The sequence below is a fragment of the Vitis riparia genome, chromosome 4 (genome assembly GCF_004353265.1).
Source record: "Vitis riparia cultivar Riparia Gloire de Montpellier isolate 1030 chromosome 4, EGFV_Vit.rip_1.0, whole genome shotgun sequence".
Lineage (NCBI taxonomy): Eukaryota > Viridiplantae > Streptophyta > Magnoliopsida > Vitales > Vitaceae > Vitis > Vitis riparia.
In genome coordinates, this window is record NC_048434.1 from 20,601,050 (window position 1) to 20,619,454 (window position 18,405).

General features: G+C 37.0%; 3 protein-coding genes across 7 annotated transcripts; 2 read left to right on the forward strand and 1 right to left on the reverse strand.

The window, feature by feature from the left end:
• Nucleotides 1-529: 529 nt before the first annotated feature.
• Nucleotides 530-6,761, forward strand: LOC117912198 (calcium-dependent protein kinase 28-like). Of its 2 annotated transcripts, XM_034826698.1 has the most exons (12): nt 532-1,149; nt 2,234-2,364; nt 2,606-2,647; nt 2,856-2,967; nt 3,065-3,143; nt 3,274-3,443; nt 3,863-3,989; nt 4,236-4,351; nt 4,437-4,544; nt 4,697-4,759; nt 5,017-5,190; nt 6,175-6,761. In XM_034826698.1, the coding sequence occupies exons 1-12, from the start codon at nt 760-762 to the stop codon at nt 6,337-6,339; spliced, it is 1,677 nt and encodes a 558-aa protein (XP_034682589.1). In that variant the 5' UTR covers nt 532-759; the 3' UTR covers nt 6,340-6,761. The 2 variants fall into 2 exon arrangements, with proteins under 2 accessions (XP_034682590.1, XP_034682589.1); XM_034826699.1 differs by lacking the exon at nt 5,017-5,190 and having other exon boundaries at nt 530-1,149.
• A 237-nt stretch (nt 6,762-6,998) lies between these two features.
• LOC117912199 (transcription factor bHLH121-like) lies at nt 6,999-10,702 on the reverse strand. The gene is made up of 5 exons (XM_034826700.1): nt 10,464-10,702; nt 9,718-9,839; nt 8,280-8,407; nt 7,717-8,187; nt 6,999-7,623 (listed from the first exon to the last, which is right to left on the reverse strand). The coding sequence occupies exons 1-5, from the start codon at nt 10,571-10,573 to the stop codon at nt 7,471-7,473; spliced, it is 984 nt and encodes a 327-aa protein (XP_034682591.1). The 5' UTR covers nt 10,574-10,702; the 3' UTR covers nt 6,999-7,470.
• A 214-nt stretch (nt 10,703-10,916) lies between these two features.
• LOC117913170 (DNA-(apurinic or apyrimidinic site) lyase 2) lies at nt 10,917-18,027 on the forward strand. 4 transcript variants are annotated; one of them, XM_034828116.1, is made up of 11 exons: nt 10,917-11,121; nt 11,198-11,309; nt 11,512-11,739; nt 12,049-12,134; nt 13,071-13,186; nt 13,450-13,530; nt 13,777-13,977; nt 15,237-15,403; nt 15,490-16,211; nt 16,559-16,787; nt 17,213-18,027. In XM_034828116.1, exons 1-10 carry the CDS (start codon nt 11,014-11,016, stop codon nt 16,628-16,630), a joined length of 1,893 nt encoding a protein of 630 aa, XP_034684007.1. In that variant the 5' UTR covers nt 10,917-11,013; the 3' UTR covers nt 16,631-16,787; nt 17,213-18,027. The 4 variants fall into 4 exon arrangements, with proteins under 4 accessions (XP_034684007.1, XP_034684009.1, XP_034684010.1 ...); XM_034828118.1 differs by having other exon boundaries at nt 17,387-18,027; XM_034828119.1 differs by having other exon boundaries at nt 15,252-15,403.
• The last annotated feature ends 378 nt before the right edge of the window (nt 18,028-18,405 follow it).

Consider the following 18,405-nt stretch of genomic DNA (forward strand, 5'->3'; position numbering starts at 1 on the left):
AAAATACTTTTCTTTTTAAATAGTATAAATTATTTTTAAAAAGCAAATTTTAAAAACAGTTTTAAAACATGTCTTTCTTTCTTGAGAGGATTTTTTTTGTTACCCGTATATAACAAAACGTAGCTACATACTGCCGCGAAGATAATGTGTGCCTTCCACGTTTTCAAATCGTACAAGTAAAAGTAAAAACACGAGCCATATCGCATGACTCTTCCGACACATTAAAATATTAAAATATTGTAATTTTTCCACATGAGTGAAACACATTTTGGCATTTTCAAATTAATATGTTTAGAAAAGTAATTTTAATAATATTATTTTTAAAGATACTTAGCGAAATTTAAGAAATATTTGATTTACAAGAATGATAATGGAGGGAATTAACGAAGTGACGAAGAAGGGAGGATTTTCCAGGTTTTTAACTAAAAATAATAAGGGGTGTGATCTTGGACTTAAATTTGGAAAAAGAAAAAAAATTGTCCTCTTTAATAATTTCCGTCCAAAAAAAAATATAGCGGGGAGCTTTTGAACCCCCCTTCCTCCCCCTCTCTCTCTCCTTCTCTCTCTCTCAATCTTCAAAAGTCTCTTTTGACCACCACCAGACCACCATCACCTTCTTCTCTTCTTCCTCTCATCTGCTGTAGACTTTCCTCATAGGATCTCATTGTTATCTCTCTTCTGGGTATGTGTTATGGTGGTGAGCTAGTATTTATTGAAATTTTGGATGGTTTTGATCTGTGAAAATCTTTGAGGGAAAACATGGGGGCGTGCCTCTCCGCCACCAAAGTCAGAAGCTCCAACAGCAACACCACCGCAAACGCCGCAGCCACCAAGAATACCCGCCCTAGAGGGAGCTCCAAGACTAGCAATAAGAATCAGCAGAAGAAGCCGCAGGAGGGAGACAGGAATCGGTCAAATCAACAACACAGGAATCCTCAGCCGCAGAAGGTCAAGGATAGGGCCAATGGGAGGAAGGGGACTGGGATTATCCCTTGTGGGAAGCGCACCGATTTTGGGTACGCGAAGGATTTTGATGCTCGCTACACCATCGGCAAGTTGTTGGGCCACGGCCAATTTGGGTATACGTATGTCGCCACCGATAAGGCTAATGGGGATCGAGTTGCGGTTAAGAGAATTGAGAAGAATAAGGTCTGGTTTGGTTCCTTTTTCTTCTTCATCTTCTTCATCCAATTGGGTTTTGTATTTTTCGGTTGACTTCGTTGGAGATTTTGTGAACTTTATAGCCTGAATTTGATGATAAAATGGGTTAATCAGAAAATTTTCCTTTTTATCGGGTGATTTGGTTTCATTGAGGTCTTCTCTAGTCAATTGGGGAGGGGAAATATTAGGATTTTGTCATAATGGAACTGATCTTGATCGCTTAATCTTTGAAGGGCAATTTGCTTTCCATGTACATATTATTTTCTTTCGCTAATCAAACTTCATAGTCAGGTAACCTTTCTTCAAAATTGGTGTGTAGATCACTTCGGTTGGGTGGTTTTTTCTGTTTTTCCCAAATTTTAAATGATACACTGTTCCAGTGTTCCTGTTTGGTTCAAGTTATATTTCTGGAAATTTGGTTTTAATTTAGACACCTGCTGAGCTGATGGAGGATGTACTGTGCTTGTTTTTATCCAATTCTCCTGCATTTTGAGAACTGTTTCTTCAGTAGGCCTTACTGGATCTCATAGGGTTCGTGGCCTAGATCTCAATATAATAGCCATATGGGGATTCCTTGTATGTTGGAGACAGCAGACAATTCCGATAACAGCACAGACACTGGTAGTCAAATATAGGTTCTCAGATGTCAACAATGGGTACAAGACTTGATATTTCTCGAGATTTTAAGGAGCTCCCTTGTTTTGTGCTTGGGTTTTTTTTTTTTTTAACTTATTTATTTATATATTTTAATTTCATGTTTTTCTTCTCTTGGGTTTCTCTGATAAACATGAATTTGTTAATCACATACAGAACAATTAATTGTAACTGAGAAAGAAATTTCCAAATTTGTTCCTTGATATCTTCACCTCCTGTTTAGTATCCTCAAAATATATCCCGTTAAGGAATCTTTAGTTCTATCATTATAATTGATATGGGTTATTGATATGATAAAGATATGAAATCTTTAAAATGGGGCAAAGAATGTATTGTTTAGTTTCTGTTCAATTTTTTGACATTTCTATGCATTTTTGTTGTTATCATGTTTACAGCAAATGGTTTTATTTGATGGCAGATGATTCTTCCTATTGCTGTTGAAGACGTTAAGCGAGAGGTCAAAATATTAGAAGCGCTTACCGGCCATGAGAATGTGGTTCAGTTCCATAATGCATTTGAGGATGATTCTTATGTCTATATAGTTATGGAGTATGTTTTGTGATTTGAAGCTTCTTACTAAAATCGTTCTTTGGCTAATTGTCTGTGCCATTCATTTGATTGCTTTGTGTGCTATTAATTTATCTATTCTTTTGTTAATTCTCTGTATTGGCAGTACATTTATTTCTCTCTTCTGTCTACTTATCCTTTTTTTTTTTTTTTTACAAAATTATTATCTGTTATATCACTACCAACATTTTCCTGAATGTGGTTTCTTAATATCTCTTATTAGGTTATGTGAGGGTGGTGAATTGTTGGATCGGATATTGGCCAAGTAAGAATCTTCAACTCTTGGATATAATTTTATTGTTCCTGGGGGAAAATGGATTCTCTGTGGTGCATCTTTGACCACATCTTTGTGGCTAAATTTTGATTATAGTTCTTCTCAATAACAGCAGAATTGTCATTCTATTATACAGTTATCTTTAGGACATTATTATTTAATACAGTGTTACTTATCTTTGCTTTGTTTCTTTGATCAGGAAGGATAGCCGTTATAGTGAGAAAGATGCAGCAAAAGTTGTAAGGCAGATGCTCAAAGTTGCAGCTGAGTGTCATTTACATGGTCTGGTACACCGTGACATGAAACCAGAGGTATAATGAAGTTTGCTGGCACACATCAAAATTTTGGCTTTAATTTGTAGCCATTATGCCTAATGGTGCTTCCCTTACATTTTTTTATCGCATGTAGAATTTTCTTTTCAAGTCAACCAAAGAGGACTCGCCTTTGAAGGCCACGGATTTTGGTCTATCAGACTTCATAAAGCCTGGTAAGTGAAATTTCGCCTTCTCAATATATGGACTTTGAAATCCATATTTTCATGGGTTTCTGTTGTTCAAACAATTACAACATATGCTTCTAGCTTTTGAATTGGAAAAACTGAATATGAATAAACACAGGGAAGAAGTTTCAAGATATTGTTGGTAGTGCCTACTATGTTGCTCCTGAAGTATTGAGACGGAAATCGGGACCTGAATCAGATGTCTGGAGTATTGGTGTCATTACCTACATTTTGCTCTGTGGGAAGCGCCCCTTCTGGGATAAGACTGAGGATGGAATTTTCAAGGAGGTGCGGTGCATTCTTAATTTTGGATACTGACTATCTTTTTTCCTGTTTTCCCTGGGACTAATACTGGTTGTTTTACTTTTTCTTTAATTTGGTATAAAGTTGCATGTACATTATAGGCTTGTACCAATCTTTGCCTCACATGTTAATTTGTTCACAAAATTACCTTTTTTTCAGCCAACAATTATCTTTCACTATTTACGCTCAAACTTTTAGCTTCCGTACATTTTATATGGAAGGAAAATTAGACCAGCACCATTACAAAAGTTTTTTGTTTCCATTTTCTCCATTCATTTCCTGAGCCATGTTACGTTTGTCGATGAAATCTTTCTTGAGTGTTTTTCCCCCTCTATATTGGATCTTCTGTTGTGCTTGTATTTTTTCTCTTCCTGAGTATGCTTATTGGTCTGCCTAACATCCAGGTCCTTAAGAACAAGCCTGATTTTCGCCGCAAACCATGGCCAACCATAAGCAATGGTGCTAAAGATTTTGTAAAGAAGTTACTAGTGAAAGACCCTCGGGCAAGACTTACTGCTGCTCAGGCCCTATGTGAGTATCCAGTTCTTCTCCTGGAGAATATAAATGATGATTATTACAGTCTACTGGAAATTGGAACATGTGTCTTAACAAAATACTTCTTGTGTTGGTTACTGAAGTTTTTATCAAGGCTGCTTTCTTTCAAAGTTCTTTCATTATGGTTATTATATGTGATCTATGTTGGACTGTTATGGTTGCCTCTATGTTTTTTGCCTTCTGTGTTTGATTTAGCATCCTGACTGGGAATAACTTTTTCAGCACATCCATGGGTTAGAGAAGGAGGAGATGCCTCTGAGATTCCAATTGATATTTCTGTTCTGTCCAACATGCGTGAATTTGTCAAGTACAGTCACTTGAAACAGTTTGCTTTAAGGGTATGGTTTTCTTTGTGAGATCTTTGTGGCAGAATATACATAATTGTTTTCATTACTGGTCAAAAAATGATGTCTCCTGCTTTAGGCATTGGCGAGCACGCTTGATGATGAGGAACTGGCTGATCTTAGGGATCAATTTGATGCTATTGATGTGGATAAAAATGGCTCCATTAGCCTTGAAGAAATGAGACAGGTTTTTCTTTTTCTTTCTAATTCTACTTTTGTTTCTCAAGCCTAGGATGTTGCAACTCTACAATTTAATAAACATCCTTGAACAAATATCAGTTTCATATGAACAGGGACTTCTTTTTCCATTTTTTCATAACAGAGATGTTTCCTATACAGGCCCTTGCTAAAGATCTTCCTTGGAAGATGAAGGAATCACGAGTTTTAGAGATTCTTCAAGCAGTAAGTATATATTTTCCAGAAAAAGAAACTTCCAGTTGGTCAGTTGATTATTCATTTCATCCTTGCAATTTTCATCTATAATGTTATAGAGTTTTCTCCATTTTCCCCCACTAGAGAAACCAACATTTCTGGAACACCCTACTCCACATTTGGCAACTTGACAATGTTCATCACCCTACATCCCTCTTTATGTTGTGGATATTTTTTCCTTTCTATGGTCTGGTATCCTAATGGGAGCTACCATTTGCCTGAGGCAGATTGACAGCAATACAGATGGGCTTGTGGATTTTACCGAGTTTGTTGCAGCCACTCTACACGTGCATCAATTGGAGGAACATGACTCTGATAAGTGGCAACAGCGGTCACAGGCTGCTTTTGACAAATTTGATGTGGATAGGGATGGGTTCATAACCCCAGAGGAACTTAAACTGGTGAGTTTTATACCTTATATTGAATCTCCAACCACCCAGCCCAATCCTGCACTCACACTGTTCAAGGGTTTAATTCCTTTTTTAGTAATTAGCACATTCTGATTGGCTGAACACAAAAGATAAGGTCCAGATTTTGGCTGAGATCCAGCCACTAACGATCCACCACATGATTTTAACAATTGTTTCTTGTAAAAAATAAGAAATTTGTGGTGAGATTTAGGTGTTAGTAGTTTTCTAAGCCATTATTTTTGTGGGAGTGATATCCCAATAATTCTGTTCTCCCGTGCCAGTGAAAATCTATGCCCATTAAATCTTGCAAAGAGATAGGCCATGAAAGCTAAGCAAAAAGGTTATATGCTTTGCTTTCAAATCATGCTGGACTTTTGGAACCTGGATCGCATCATTCAATTGGACCATGGGCACCGATCAGTCTACCTGGGTTTCAGGTTTTTAGTTGACTTGTTTTGGTCAAAGACAGACTACATATAAACTACTATTAATAATGTATCCCTATCAAAGCATACCATACGTGAATTATAGGTTCATGCCAACGACATTAGAATATATAGGTTTTCCTCTATAGACTTTCCTGGTACTATTTTTATCATATTTACATATATTTTCAGTATGATCTATAAATATTTATTGACTAGGATATCTTCACTTGAAAATGGAAGAATCAAAACCCAGATACTTAACCGGGATAGTTGAACACTTGATATGGGATGTCAGTCACTCATCAGTATATTTGATGTGCTAAATAATGCTTGGAAGTGTTATAGTAGTCCTGTCATCCTGTTTTGGCAATATGAAAACTTTACTAGCTGGGAGCTGGTGAGTGATTGCTGGCCCGTTTTCCCTGGGGTGAAACCCCATCTTGTGTTTTTCCTGTAGACAGCTTCATGTGCTTGGTTTTTGTGATCTTATTATTTTTTGACATAAAGACACGGCCTGACCAGAGATTGCTTCATTTTTGCTGTGTAGCACACGGGCTTAAGAGGCTCAATTGACCCACTGCTAGAGGAAGCTGATATTGACAAAGATGGGAGGATAAGCTTGGCAGAATTCCGAAGGCTTCTAAGAACAGCAAGTATTAGTTCGCGACAAGTACCTAGCTCATCTGGTTTTCGGAATCCTCGGAAAATTTAGATGTTAGTGGGTTTTTTTAAGGTTGGGAGAGAAGAAAGGGGCGAATAGAGGTGGGAGAGTGCACTTTTGTGGTTTGTTTTCTCAGATTTACTTCATTTGAAAATTGTAATCGATCCTGTATGTGCCCTTATCTGCGTCTGTCTTGATAACAATCCTGAAGAGCCTGTTTGGAAACTCAAGTAATCACTGATGGGAATCCGCATGGGCCTCAAGAACACAAAGGGTGTTTATGAGTTGGTATGACTTCCACTTCCATGCATGTGGCTCCTCGTGGTACCACGATGGCTTAAAATGTTTACACTAGTGTACATCCTTCTTACCGTCAGGGGTTATTTGCTTGTGCCCTACAAAATGTTAAACGTGTGACTAAATAAATTATTAAAGAAAATTTGTTGTATTAGAATTCATTTTATGTACTTCCATATTCTGATCTCAATCCCAGCTTATCCGAGCAAAATTGGCATAATAATCCCCATTATTTGATTTGGGCTTGTTGACGGAACTGTAAACAAGGTATCTTGATTGATTTTAAAAGTTGTCAAATGGCCAAATGGTTTCTGAACAGAAGAAAGCCTTCCTACTTGTTTTGTTTTGTCCTTTTCTCCAGGCTCGGAGAGTAAAAACAGAAAACCAACACCTCGGTAACCCAAGTGGGAAAATTCATGAGAGGTAAACGACCGTGGGCATTGTCAACTGAACCAAGAAATTTACAACTGATAAGTTTTACGTGTTAGAGAGCTGGGCACCTTCGACATACATAATTTACAAATGGATGAATCCAACCTGACCAACTATTGTAATTTTCAACTAGCAGTCTCTCAACCTTATAGGGGGGTGAAGGCAGACTGAAGATATTTTGTTTCTATTCAGTTCCAATCAAAACGGGGAACACCATCTGCCCTAGTCCTCCTTGATGCCAAGATAAACCAAGTAGCAACGTATTTCCCTTTTATCCCTTAGTAGCACAACAATCTCCTCTCTTCTATAGTAGAGACCCCATTAGGAGGGACATTGGAATTTAGGGCAGTTGTACCCAAATCCAGAGTGCTAGTACCAGTTTGTCACAACAAATCAAATGCTACCTTGAGAGGTTAGCAGTTGGAGATGGTCCATGGCACATTCAACCAGAAATTACTTATCAGATTTTGGGAGGTCACCCACACTGTTGGAGGAGCTGTCCTGGAGACCTTGAGAAGAAGAATACTTGCTTGAACAGCTTCCATCTGTAGCACTTCTTTCCTTCCTTTGTGATTGTTTGCCCTTCTTTTCCCCTGTCAGCAAATCCTGCACAAACACAAAATTCAGTTATATTTTCTATCTTTAATGTGCTTGGAGTTTCTGCAATGGGTTCCTGTTACAGATCAAGCGAAATCTAACCTGTTGTGATGATGATCCAGGTGTCTTTAGTTCAAGGTCTGTTGCCACATCATTAGATTCATCACATTTTTCAGTGTTGCTGCTCCTTTCACGATCTGATGACTTGCTTTTGGAATCTGGTTTGCTTGACACATGAGAAGCAGATGCATATTGGGCAGATGGAACTTCAGTAGGAGGATTAGCAGGAGTTTGATATGGAATAAAAGTTGAACATGGATTGGGGATTCCACTAGGATTCTGATTTCCAAAGAAAGGAAATGGCTGTAGAGATGGATGCATGGGAATTGGACCAGAAGGAACAGGCACAGGAACTGGATAAGAATAGGGTGAAGGACCCATGACAACAGAAGGATCCATTGGAGCCCATGGAAACATAACCCTGAGCCTTTGCTGATATTGAACATTAAGATTGTCAATATCAGACTTTAGAGCTACCTTTTCTTCTCTTAGTTCATTCTTCTCCTGCACTAGCTGATTGTAATAAAAAGAGAACATTAGCAACTGATGAGGCAGGTGACCAAATGGGCCAATAAAATTAGGAAAAAACATTAAAGAAATAGCACCTCACGAGATTCTTCAGAAAGTGCAGCACACTCAACTTTTAGTCTGTTGACTTCAGCAGTCAAATCCTTCAGCATTTGAATTGTATCTGCAAGGATGGTTGCCTTGTCATTCTTGGGCCTATCTGGGTCTGCATTTGAACTTTCTGTTAGTTAAATAAAAGCATTTTAAACTTTCTAAGGAAGGATTATGAATAGCAACAGTTGAGGAACACAACTGTACAATGATAATACTCATGTTTCGTAGGCCAAACAAATGATCTAGCAAGTGCTGGAGGGATGATCTGACAACAGATAAGCAAACACAAGCTCTGAATAAAATGAACACAATAAACAGACACCTGGTTTACATCTCTTAGTTATCAATCATAAATTGGTGGTACCAAATAAGGCAGATGCACTTATGCACATTGATAATGTTCACAATGACTGTCACAGACCATAATACAAGATGAATGGATCTTTACTTGAAATTTCTATGGTCAAGGAAATGAACAAAACTAACTAGTTTAAATATTAGGATCAGAAAAAACAAGACAATTTGAAGAGAACGACAGGGACTTGAAAAAATGGATCCTGGAAATCAGGGAATTTTCTCAGGTGATGATCAGTTAGTCACATTTAGCAGAATAATATATAATTCAGACAAGATAATAAAAGGTGATGATGGCCAAGCTACTAACCCATGAGGGCAACTAGAGATCTAAAGCCAAACATGGTTGACATAAAGGAAACTGTAAAGCAGAAGGAAGTTGAATTTGAAGAGATTCTAAGAAAAAGTTGCAACCTCTCTTCCTTATGGTTAAACCCAAGACTGCAACACCACCAAGTGTCAGGAGACAAAGTGGAACTGGGAACAGAAGCAAAAGCATTATAATAAACGCATTAAAAGGAAGAAAAAGGGCTCAATGCAATCTTAGAGCAGAGTTTGAATTGCTGTTCTGGAGAAACACAATAATCAGGATGCACTCTTTTAAACCACTGTCTAAGGGTAATAAAAAAAATGACAAAATAGCGCATCAGCACAAGATTGTAACAAAAAAGCTTTACTCATTCAAGCAGCAATAAGAAAGAGCATATGTGATCATTTCGTATTATTCCTACATCTGTTTTCTTGTTGAACCAGTCTGAAGTTAACATGAATTTTTGAACTGTTTACCTCCCTTGTATTTGTAAGATAAATAATCAATTGGCCTTATGTCTTCCCAACTTCAAATTGCATTGCTCCTCCTTAGGGTAAGACCATATTTATCATCTCATAATTGCATGAGAACCTTTACATATGTATATGTTTCATGCTTAAAACGGCACAAACATCTCAATCAAATGAAACCAACATCTCAATATCCTTCATAAAGAGCCCAATCCAACCCTTACATTCAAACAGAGAGCTTCCTCCCCTAGGTCACCGGTGAGTCTAATTACAGTAGGGAGCAGTTACCTAATGTGTTTCCCAACTCAAGAAAATGCTCATTCAGTCTGTCCCTCCTTAACTTTTCACGGTCTGCCTTCTGAACTTTTCTTGCTGCAATTGAATCCTTTACTTCCACTTCAGTTCTTTGTCTGCAAACCCCAAAGAAAGGGATTTAAAAAACCAAAAAAAAAAAAAAAAAAAAACACGGAAAAGCATTAAGTGGCATAGTAAAGAAATAGCAAATTATTCTTCCTAATCCACTAAAAAAACACAAAAATTGCAAACCCAAGTAGGGTTACAATTTGCTAGGGTTTTCTTTTTGCCTTTTTTCGAAGAAAATGTAGAACTTCCAAATTCTAATTACACTATGTCCCAAACACAACAAAGTTACATTTCATAAATGTCAACACAAACATCCAATGTTATAAGAATAAAGCCACAGACACAAACTGGCTCTTGGACAAGCTTCTGTATACTCGATGCATAAACGCTTAAAAGTTGCATAAACCAATTCTAGTCTCTCTAGTCCCGTCATAATGCTCACGTTACCCATGTAAAATCAAAATTCACTAACATTCTTCACTTGAGCACTTCTAATTCCTAAAATCCAACCTAATCTCCTGACTCTCTGTTCGGATTATTATACTTAACAAATGTCGAATCAACGTTCATGACCATGAACTTGCGAGGGTGAAAAATCCATCCTCATCCCATACATTCCATCAAATACAATCTAAAAAATTCAGAGGGCAAAATCAGAAAAATCATCAAACCTGGCTTCCGGCAACCGATTATTGGAGGAGGGCAACGAAAGAGGATTGGGAGGGGCTAACTCTGGTGCAACTGATTGCGTGAAATCATCAGCCTTCCACTGATCCATCATAACTCTCTCACATCAATTCTAGGGTTTCTGAGTTTCCTGTGGCTTTCATCGCTGCCATTCAACACCTCGTGCTCTCCACGAGAGGCAGCGCCAATCTGGATCAATTGTTGTGCCCTCCACGTGGTTTCTTATCCATTCGGATTTCACCCTTGTGGGGACCACGGCAGATTTGGCGCGGGTCTACGGTGTAGCTGTTGTACCAGAAACCTCCCCCTGACGGGTTGCCTCCGGTTTGTCAGCGTGATAATTAAATCAAGAATTGAGCGTAATAATTCAAAACTCTGGGGATATAAAGGGAAAACGATGTCGTCTAAATACCCCTTTTAAACGACGTCGCTTCGAGTTCTGTCCCTTTGTATCAGGAGAATACCTCACAGCCCTACCTTGGTCCGTCCGTGATCGGAGGAGTAACGTTCAATCTCCGGCAAGCCCATGGTGCCATGAAGATAGTGACTTATAACGTGAATGGCCTAAGGCCACGCATCTCTCAGTTCGGTTCTCTCCTCAAATTTCTCGGTTCCCTCGACGCCGACATCATATGCGTTCAGGTGCTCCGATTTCTTTCTCTGTATTGATACTCTATAAATTCATGTTTTGGATCTATTATATCGTTTTCGAATGCAGGAGACGAAGCTATCGAGGCATGAACTGACGGCAGATGTGGTGATGGCGGATGGATACGAATCCTTCTTTTCTTGCACCCGCACGAACAGCAAAGGTCGGGTGGGCTACTCCGGTAAGTGTTTGTGAAAATGATTCGACCAGAATTTGTGCACATTACTCATAAACCGGTATCATTTGATTATCATCACCAGTTGGGATCCAATGGTCGCTTTATCTTATAAGTTTCATTCTGTTATTTGTAATTAGCTTGCAGGAGTCTATGTATTGGGGGAATTATTTGAATCCTCCAGATTTTTGATCCTTTATTTATGTAGGTGTTGCAACATTTTGCCGTGTGAAGTCAGCATTTTCGAGCACTGAAGTGGCGTTGCCAATTGCAGCAGAAGAAGGCTTCACCGGCCTCCTTGAAAAGTCTGGAGGGTTTGGAACTGGAAAGGATGAAATCCCTGTAAAAGCAGAAGGTCTTGAAGAGTTTGCCAAAGATGAGCTTCTCAAGGTTGACAGTGAGGGCCGTTGCATTATCACGGATCATGGTCATTTTGGTGAGTTAAACATGATATTGATCAATTAAGCATCATACTGGAGGCACCACGAAATAGGATATTGTATTATAGTCCGTGGGAATCATGGGATTAAATTTCACTATCTTAAGTAATTGCCTACATAGATTGTTGAAGCCTTGATTCTTAGTGTTACTGTCAACCAAGGTATATCAAATTCGAAGTTGGATTTTTGTTTCCTCTATGATTTTCCGTATTGCAGGTGTTGTTTCAAGTTTTCATGTTTGAGAAGGCTTAATCTTTAAGTTTGTATGTAAATTTTCAATGGAGCTGATTATGGGAATTGGCCAGTTCTTTTCAATATATATGGGCCCCGAGCTGACTCTGAGGATACAGAAAGGATTCAGTTTAAGCACACTTTTTTCCAGATATTACAGGTAGCCTAATATTCTTCCTCATATTAGAGATAATGGCGATGAAATTTGAGAGTTTTATTCCGTGTAAAATCTTGTTTTTGGGTGTTATTATTTGGACTTACAAAAAAGTTTATGCATGAATAATTGTGTGTTATATCTTTACTTGTGTGAGCATTTCAAATTGATGATGTGCCTAAATGCACTTGTAGCTAACTCTGGAAAAATTTGTATTATCTAAGGGATTGCAATTTCTTGGGATTTGTCTTCTTTTTTGGTGTTGCATGAATCACTTGAATGTTAGTACTTAGTACAGTAATCCTTGATAAGTAAATGGTCGATAAATTAATGACCTAGCCAAATGCATAAGATAATAATTTTTTAGAAATTCTTAAGGGTTCAAGGAAATTTAGATTTAATAATTGATAAAGTGCATAAAAATTAGCAAACAAAAATTTATAATATAGTATTGAGTAATTATTTACAATTTTTATTTTCTCAATTCAACTCTTTCACAAAATATGCATCCAAAGTTATCTGTCTTTTCTTTGTACTTGAAACCTTTATCTTCTAGTTGAAACTTTTTTTTATCTTCTAGGACATTAAGATTTGACACCACATCTCTTCCTTTTAAGAATCCTTTTGTCTGCTACAATTAATGACCATCTCTCTCTCTTTCTTTTTAGAGTCTCTTATGCTTTTATCTATTTAACTTTTGATCACTTCCATTGTTTTTAAATATGTAAGTCATACATGTATAAGTACTGTATTGGAAACATAATATTCCCTCTAAATAATGATGCATGTCCTGTTTCTGTAGTCAGTCATTGATTGAATGGCCATCTGTTTTTGTGGAAATGAAGAAAGTGTATTTTAGCTGCCTTTGTAGCATCACAGAGGGTCTTGTTATAATAATTCATCTTCATACTCTGTGATTGATATCGGTAAGCTTTGTTGTAGAAAAGATGGGAGACTCTCCAGCAGCAGGGGAGGAGGATATTTGTTGTTGGTGATCTTAATATTGCTCCTGCTGCTATAGATCGCTGTGATGCTGGATCAGATTTTGAGAAGAATGAGTAAGTTTCTGGCAAATTTCTATGTAGTGCCTTTACCACCACCCTCAACCCTAACTTCCCCCAACCATACACCTACACAAATGTGTCTATGTTTGGAGTTGTTTTATATATATATGTGTGTGTGTGTGTGTGTGTGTGTGTCTATATATATATATGTGTGTGTGTGTATTCTATTTTACAATTGATTTAAATATGGCTTAGGACGGGCAAAACCTAATAGTATTTTCTCACATATTTGATTTACTATATGAATCTTCTTGTAGGTTCAGGAGATGGTTTAGATCTATGCTAGTGGAATGTGGAGGCCCTTTCTTTGATGTTTTTAGAGCAAAACATCCTGACAGGTTTTTGGCTGATACTTGGATTGAGATTCAATTTGGATTTCACCGGCGTTGTTTTTATATTATACACTGAACACTTGAATTAATTTTGAAGCTCTCGTCTTGTAATATTAGTTCATTAGCTGTAGCATTTAAAATTTGTTGTTTGTTCTCTATGACTTGAATTTTGGGTAATATTTATTATTTCTACAAAGGTTAAAAACTCTTCACCAATCACTTTTTTGTGTTCCCATCTGGATTTTTCTACAGAAGAGAAGCATACACATGCTGGTCATCGAGCACAGGTGCAGAGGAATTCAATTATGGGTCAAGAATTGACCATATTCTCAGTTCTGGGTCATGCTTACATCAAGACCATTGCCTGCAAGATCATATCTTTGTTACTTGCCATGTTAAAGAATGTGACATATTGACTCAGTTTAAGCGATGGAAGCCTGGAAACAAACCCAGGTACCACGTAATTTTATCGAATAATGATTTGATACTAGGGTTTACAAATTTGTTTGGTAGATAGCACAGGCACATACACATATGTGTATACAATTTTCTGTACACATCTCTTCTCTTACCATACACAAACATGTACGCGCACAATCTTATCTTGAGAATGACATTGTGTTAGAAGAAAAAGTGTGATATAAGGTATCAAGGTTTGATTTGAGTATCAAAAAGATGGAGGGAATGGAAAGAAAAATGCCAAAAATAGATCTTGGAAGGAATCCACTTTTATGTAACTTTCTGCACTTCCTTCCTTTCGCACATTCTTTCCTTAATCCAGATGGAGCATACAAATCTTGGATGTGTGGTAAAAAGTAATTAAGAATAAGGACACATGAAGGAAGATAAAAGAACTTGAGGAATATGCAAATAACTCTTAATGCGTGTGTAAGACTTGATTGGGATTTGAGATATTAAGGGCCAGTTTGGTATTGTTTTCAAAAACAATTATCAAAAAGTAGTTTTTAAGAATAATTCTTAAAATCAACTCTCAATTGTTTTCAAGATCAAAATTCTATTTGGGAACTCAAATATGAAAAATAGTTTTCTTAGCTTATTCTCCATGAAAGTACTGTACACTTATGTATAATGCAAATGTTCTTGAAGTATTTTTCATATTTTCAATTGTTGCTTAGAGCACTCCACAAAAAACAACTAAAACCACCTTATTTTCAGAACAAATTCTAAAGAAAATGTTTCCTGTAAAAAATTTGTCAAACATATGCTCTAAGTTAGAAAACTCTTTTCTATTCTAAAGAACAGAAAAATGTTTTTACAAACAAGCCCTAAAGTTCTGCCTCAAATTTTAAGCCTTACATGCCTTCTGCTACACTAAGGATATGGTTATAGTTTCTTAATATTCTTTGTGGTCAAACCAAAAGTAAGTAAACATATGGATATAATTTTGTTTGGTAAATGGGCATGTGTTTCCAAATGCCCTCTCCAATGAATATTAACGGGTGATTTTGGCTGGGGTTGGTTTGGGTTTCCTCTTATTCTTTCTCTACCAAAAGAGAAACCTTTTCTCCATTAGAGTTATAGTGGTTCCTGTTGAATAGAAAATACAGGCATTTCACTGCAATTAGAATCCTTGAGTGGTAGTTTCTCATTATTCTTCGTCAAATTATTCAGGATCTGGTTTCATGAATACAATGTGCATGTTTATTGCTCTGCATGTTCATATGAAAGGCTTGGATGTAACCTTCACTTAGTTTCTCCAATAACAGGTGGAAAGGAGGGAGAAGCATCAAACTAGAAGGTTCTGATCATGCTCCTGTTTTTATGAGTTTAATGGATATCCCTGATGTTGCGCAGCATAGTACTCCATCTTTGTCTGCTAGATATGTTCCTACGGTTCATGGGTTCCAGCAAACTATTGGTGTGACATCTCTGTCCTGTTCTTTGTTTGCATCTGCTTCCTTTTATACACTTCTCAAATTTTCAGTAGTCACTGTTTTTATGCAGCATCAGTATTAATGAAAAGACAAAAGGCTGAGCAAGTAAAGACCTTCGAGGTATCAAGTTCATTTTCAGATGAAAATATTACAACTAGAAGTTGCAGTGAGATTCTGAAAAGATCATCCCAAGACTGCTGTATATCTGACCTGCCTTCAGGCGACTTTCTGTCTTCTTCAAATCTGCAATCAGAAGGTGTCATTCCAAGACTGGATGGGCCCTCCATATGTTCCATTAGTGATTCTTCCAATAGAATTATGACCGCCTCAATAATCAGGCAAACTAAATCAACGCCTGGCACAGTAACAAAGAAAAAAGCAAGACAAAGTCAATGCTCCCAACTCTCTGTGAAATCATTTTTCCAGAAAAGTTCCAACGTTAAAGATGGTGTTGATAACGCTGCAGCTGATGCGTCACTTGATCAGGCAGATGAGTCAAAGTCTAATCAGAACCCCAACAAGACTTCTATGGGTGATGATGAAAGCAAGAGTTCAAAGATGGTGGAGTTGGATGTTAGTGCATCCAATCAGGAACAAGATGTGGTAATTTCCGGCAGTTCCCCGCAAAGGGATAAAAATGATATAGCTTTAGTGGAGTGGCAAAGGATTCAACAACTCATGCAGAACAGCATACCTCTTTGTAAGGGCCATGGTGAACCCTGTGTTTCTCGGGTAGCAAAGAAACCTGGTCCAAATCATGGACGCAGGTTTTATGTCTGTGCTCGGGCTGAGGTATTATGCTTGTGTTTATATATATGTCAGCATGCTTTTTATATTTTCTACTCACTTGACGAGTATTTCTTGAGCTGCTCTGTTAATATTGAAACATATCTTAAGATATTTTGATATTATAAAGATAGCTAAAGGGAGAGATCTTTTGTAATTTTTATTATCCAAAAAAGAAAAAAAATTGATATGTTTAGAGATGAAGGCTTTTCTTGGGTTGAATTGTGATGAAAACTGGTATTTCTGGACTTTTTGTTCCATTGAGTTGCTCTTCCATACATGTAGAGTGCAAAAGGAAAGTCATGAATATGTACACACTAACAAAAACTTCTGATTCACCCTTTTAATGGCAGGGACCAGCATCTAATCCTGAAACAAATTGTGGTTACTTCAAGTGGGCTGCTTCAAAATCTAGGCACAGATGACGCTGGTGATTAATTATTTGCCGGCTGGTCAGTCTCTGACGGTTTTGGCTGAACGGATCTGAAGCCCTCGATTCCCCACTTAGCCTTGATCTAGTAGTAGCCCTTTGATGATGCAGGCAGATTATTAGATATTCTGGGAAAATTGTGTTGCTAAAAGGTATTCCTATTCATATTTCGTATTTAATTTTTCCTTTTATACGATGTAAGAGGTAATGTATTACCGTATATATATCCTTTGTCGATCTATCATAATAATAATAAAAATAAAAAATAAAAAAATAATAATAAGATAAATATTATATTATTATAAATGAGTTTGGATAAAATGAATTGATTAAAACGGATGAAATAATGTTAAATTTGTGAATTTAATTTTTTTTAATATTTTATTAAAAGAAATTATTTTTAATATAAATGTTATTTATAATTTTAAGTATTTATATGGAGATTTTAAAAACAATAAAAATATTTTTATTGAGCAAGACAAAAAATAAAAAATAAAAAAAATTGATAAAGGATTAAAATTTCAAAATTAGATTTTCCGTCACCTTTTTCAATCTAATAACCTTGTGGAATATCTAGAATTTGGCCTCGCCCAAGACTCTTAAGACTGATGTACCGTGAGAGGGTTGCAACCATCAGTCCATCTCCCAACCATGATTTCCGCGGTAGATGAAATTCGCAGGCTTCTCGAGTCATCATCGGAGGAGTAATATTATAGAAGCCTGACCACAACCATATGCGCCTTCGTCGCAGGCTTCGGCATGGCATTTGTTTTCGCCGTCTTCATCGTCAGTTGCACAATCCGAAGGCTCCGAGGGTACGGTGACGAATCACAACATCATGGCTCAACCGCATCGGCCGCTTCTTCGTCGGGACAACGCCACCGCCAGCATGTGGTTGCCATACCAGTGCACATATACGGCCCCAGACCGTCGTCCTCGTGCGCTGCTACGACGTCGTATGAGTTACAGGCCTGCGCCATATGTTTGTGTGAGTTCGAGAATGGGGAGCGCGTGAGTGTTCTGCCTCGATGTAAGCACATGTTCCACAAGGACTGCATCGAACAGTGGGTGCCCGTGGAGTCGGTGAATTGTCCCATTTGTAGGGCTCCGACGGTAGGCGGAGACGCATGTTCGGCGTGGATGAATTGCTGATGGTAGTTGAGAACTCATCACCACCTGCATTGTTGGCCCCCAACTTCCCAAGCAGTGGGATGACGATTTCTTTCGCTCGGCTTTAGATTTTCCAGGGTTTTCCTTTTTTGAAGTGCAATTTTCTGGTTGATTGAGTTTGAGAGTGAGTCATACATCATTTCGGCTGGTTGATTGAGTCATAGATTGAATTTGCAAGAAAGTAAAATTTCAATGAAAGAAAGACCCGTTTTGCTTAGACCATTTCACCGTTTTATGTAGAAAACGTAAAAAGCATATTTGGAAGGTATTTTTCATTATTTTCTAACAAAAAAGGAATAAAATCACAATAATAACCCATTATATAAAATAAATATTAATATAAATAAAACATTATTTTATATATTATAATAATAATAATAATAAGTGGATATATTTTTATATCAAGAATAATTTATTTTATTAATTATAAGTATATTAGAATATTTTATTAAACCATTTTAAAACTATATATATAATATAAAATTTTAATTATATTTTTTATTATTTTGTATGTTAATGAAAATTTAAAATCAAACACAATTTTATAAATTTTTCTAAAATATTTTTTTTAATTAAAGCATCTTTAAGAAAAATAGAAAA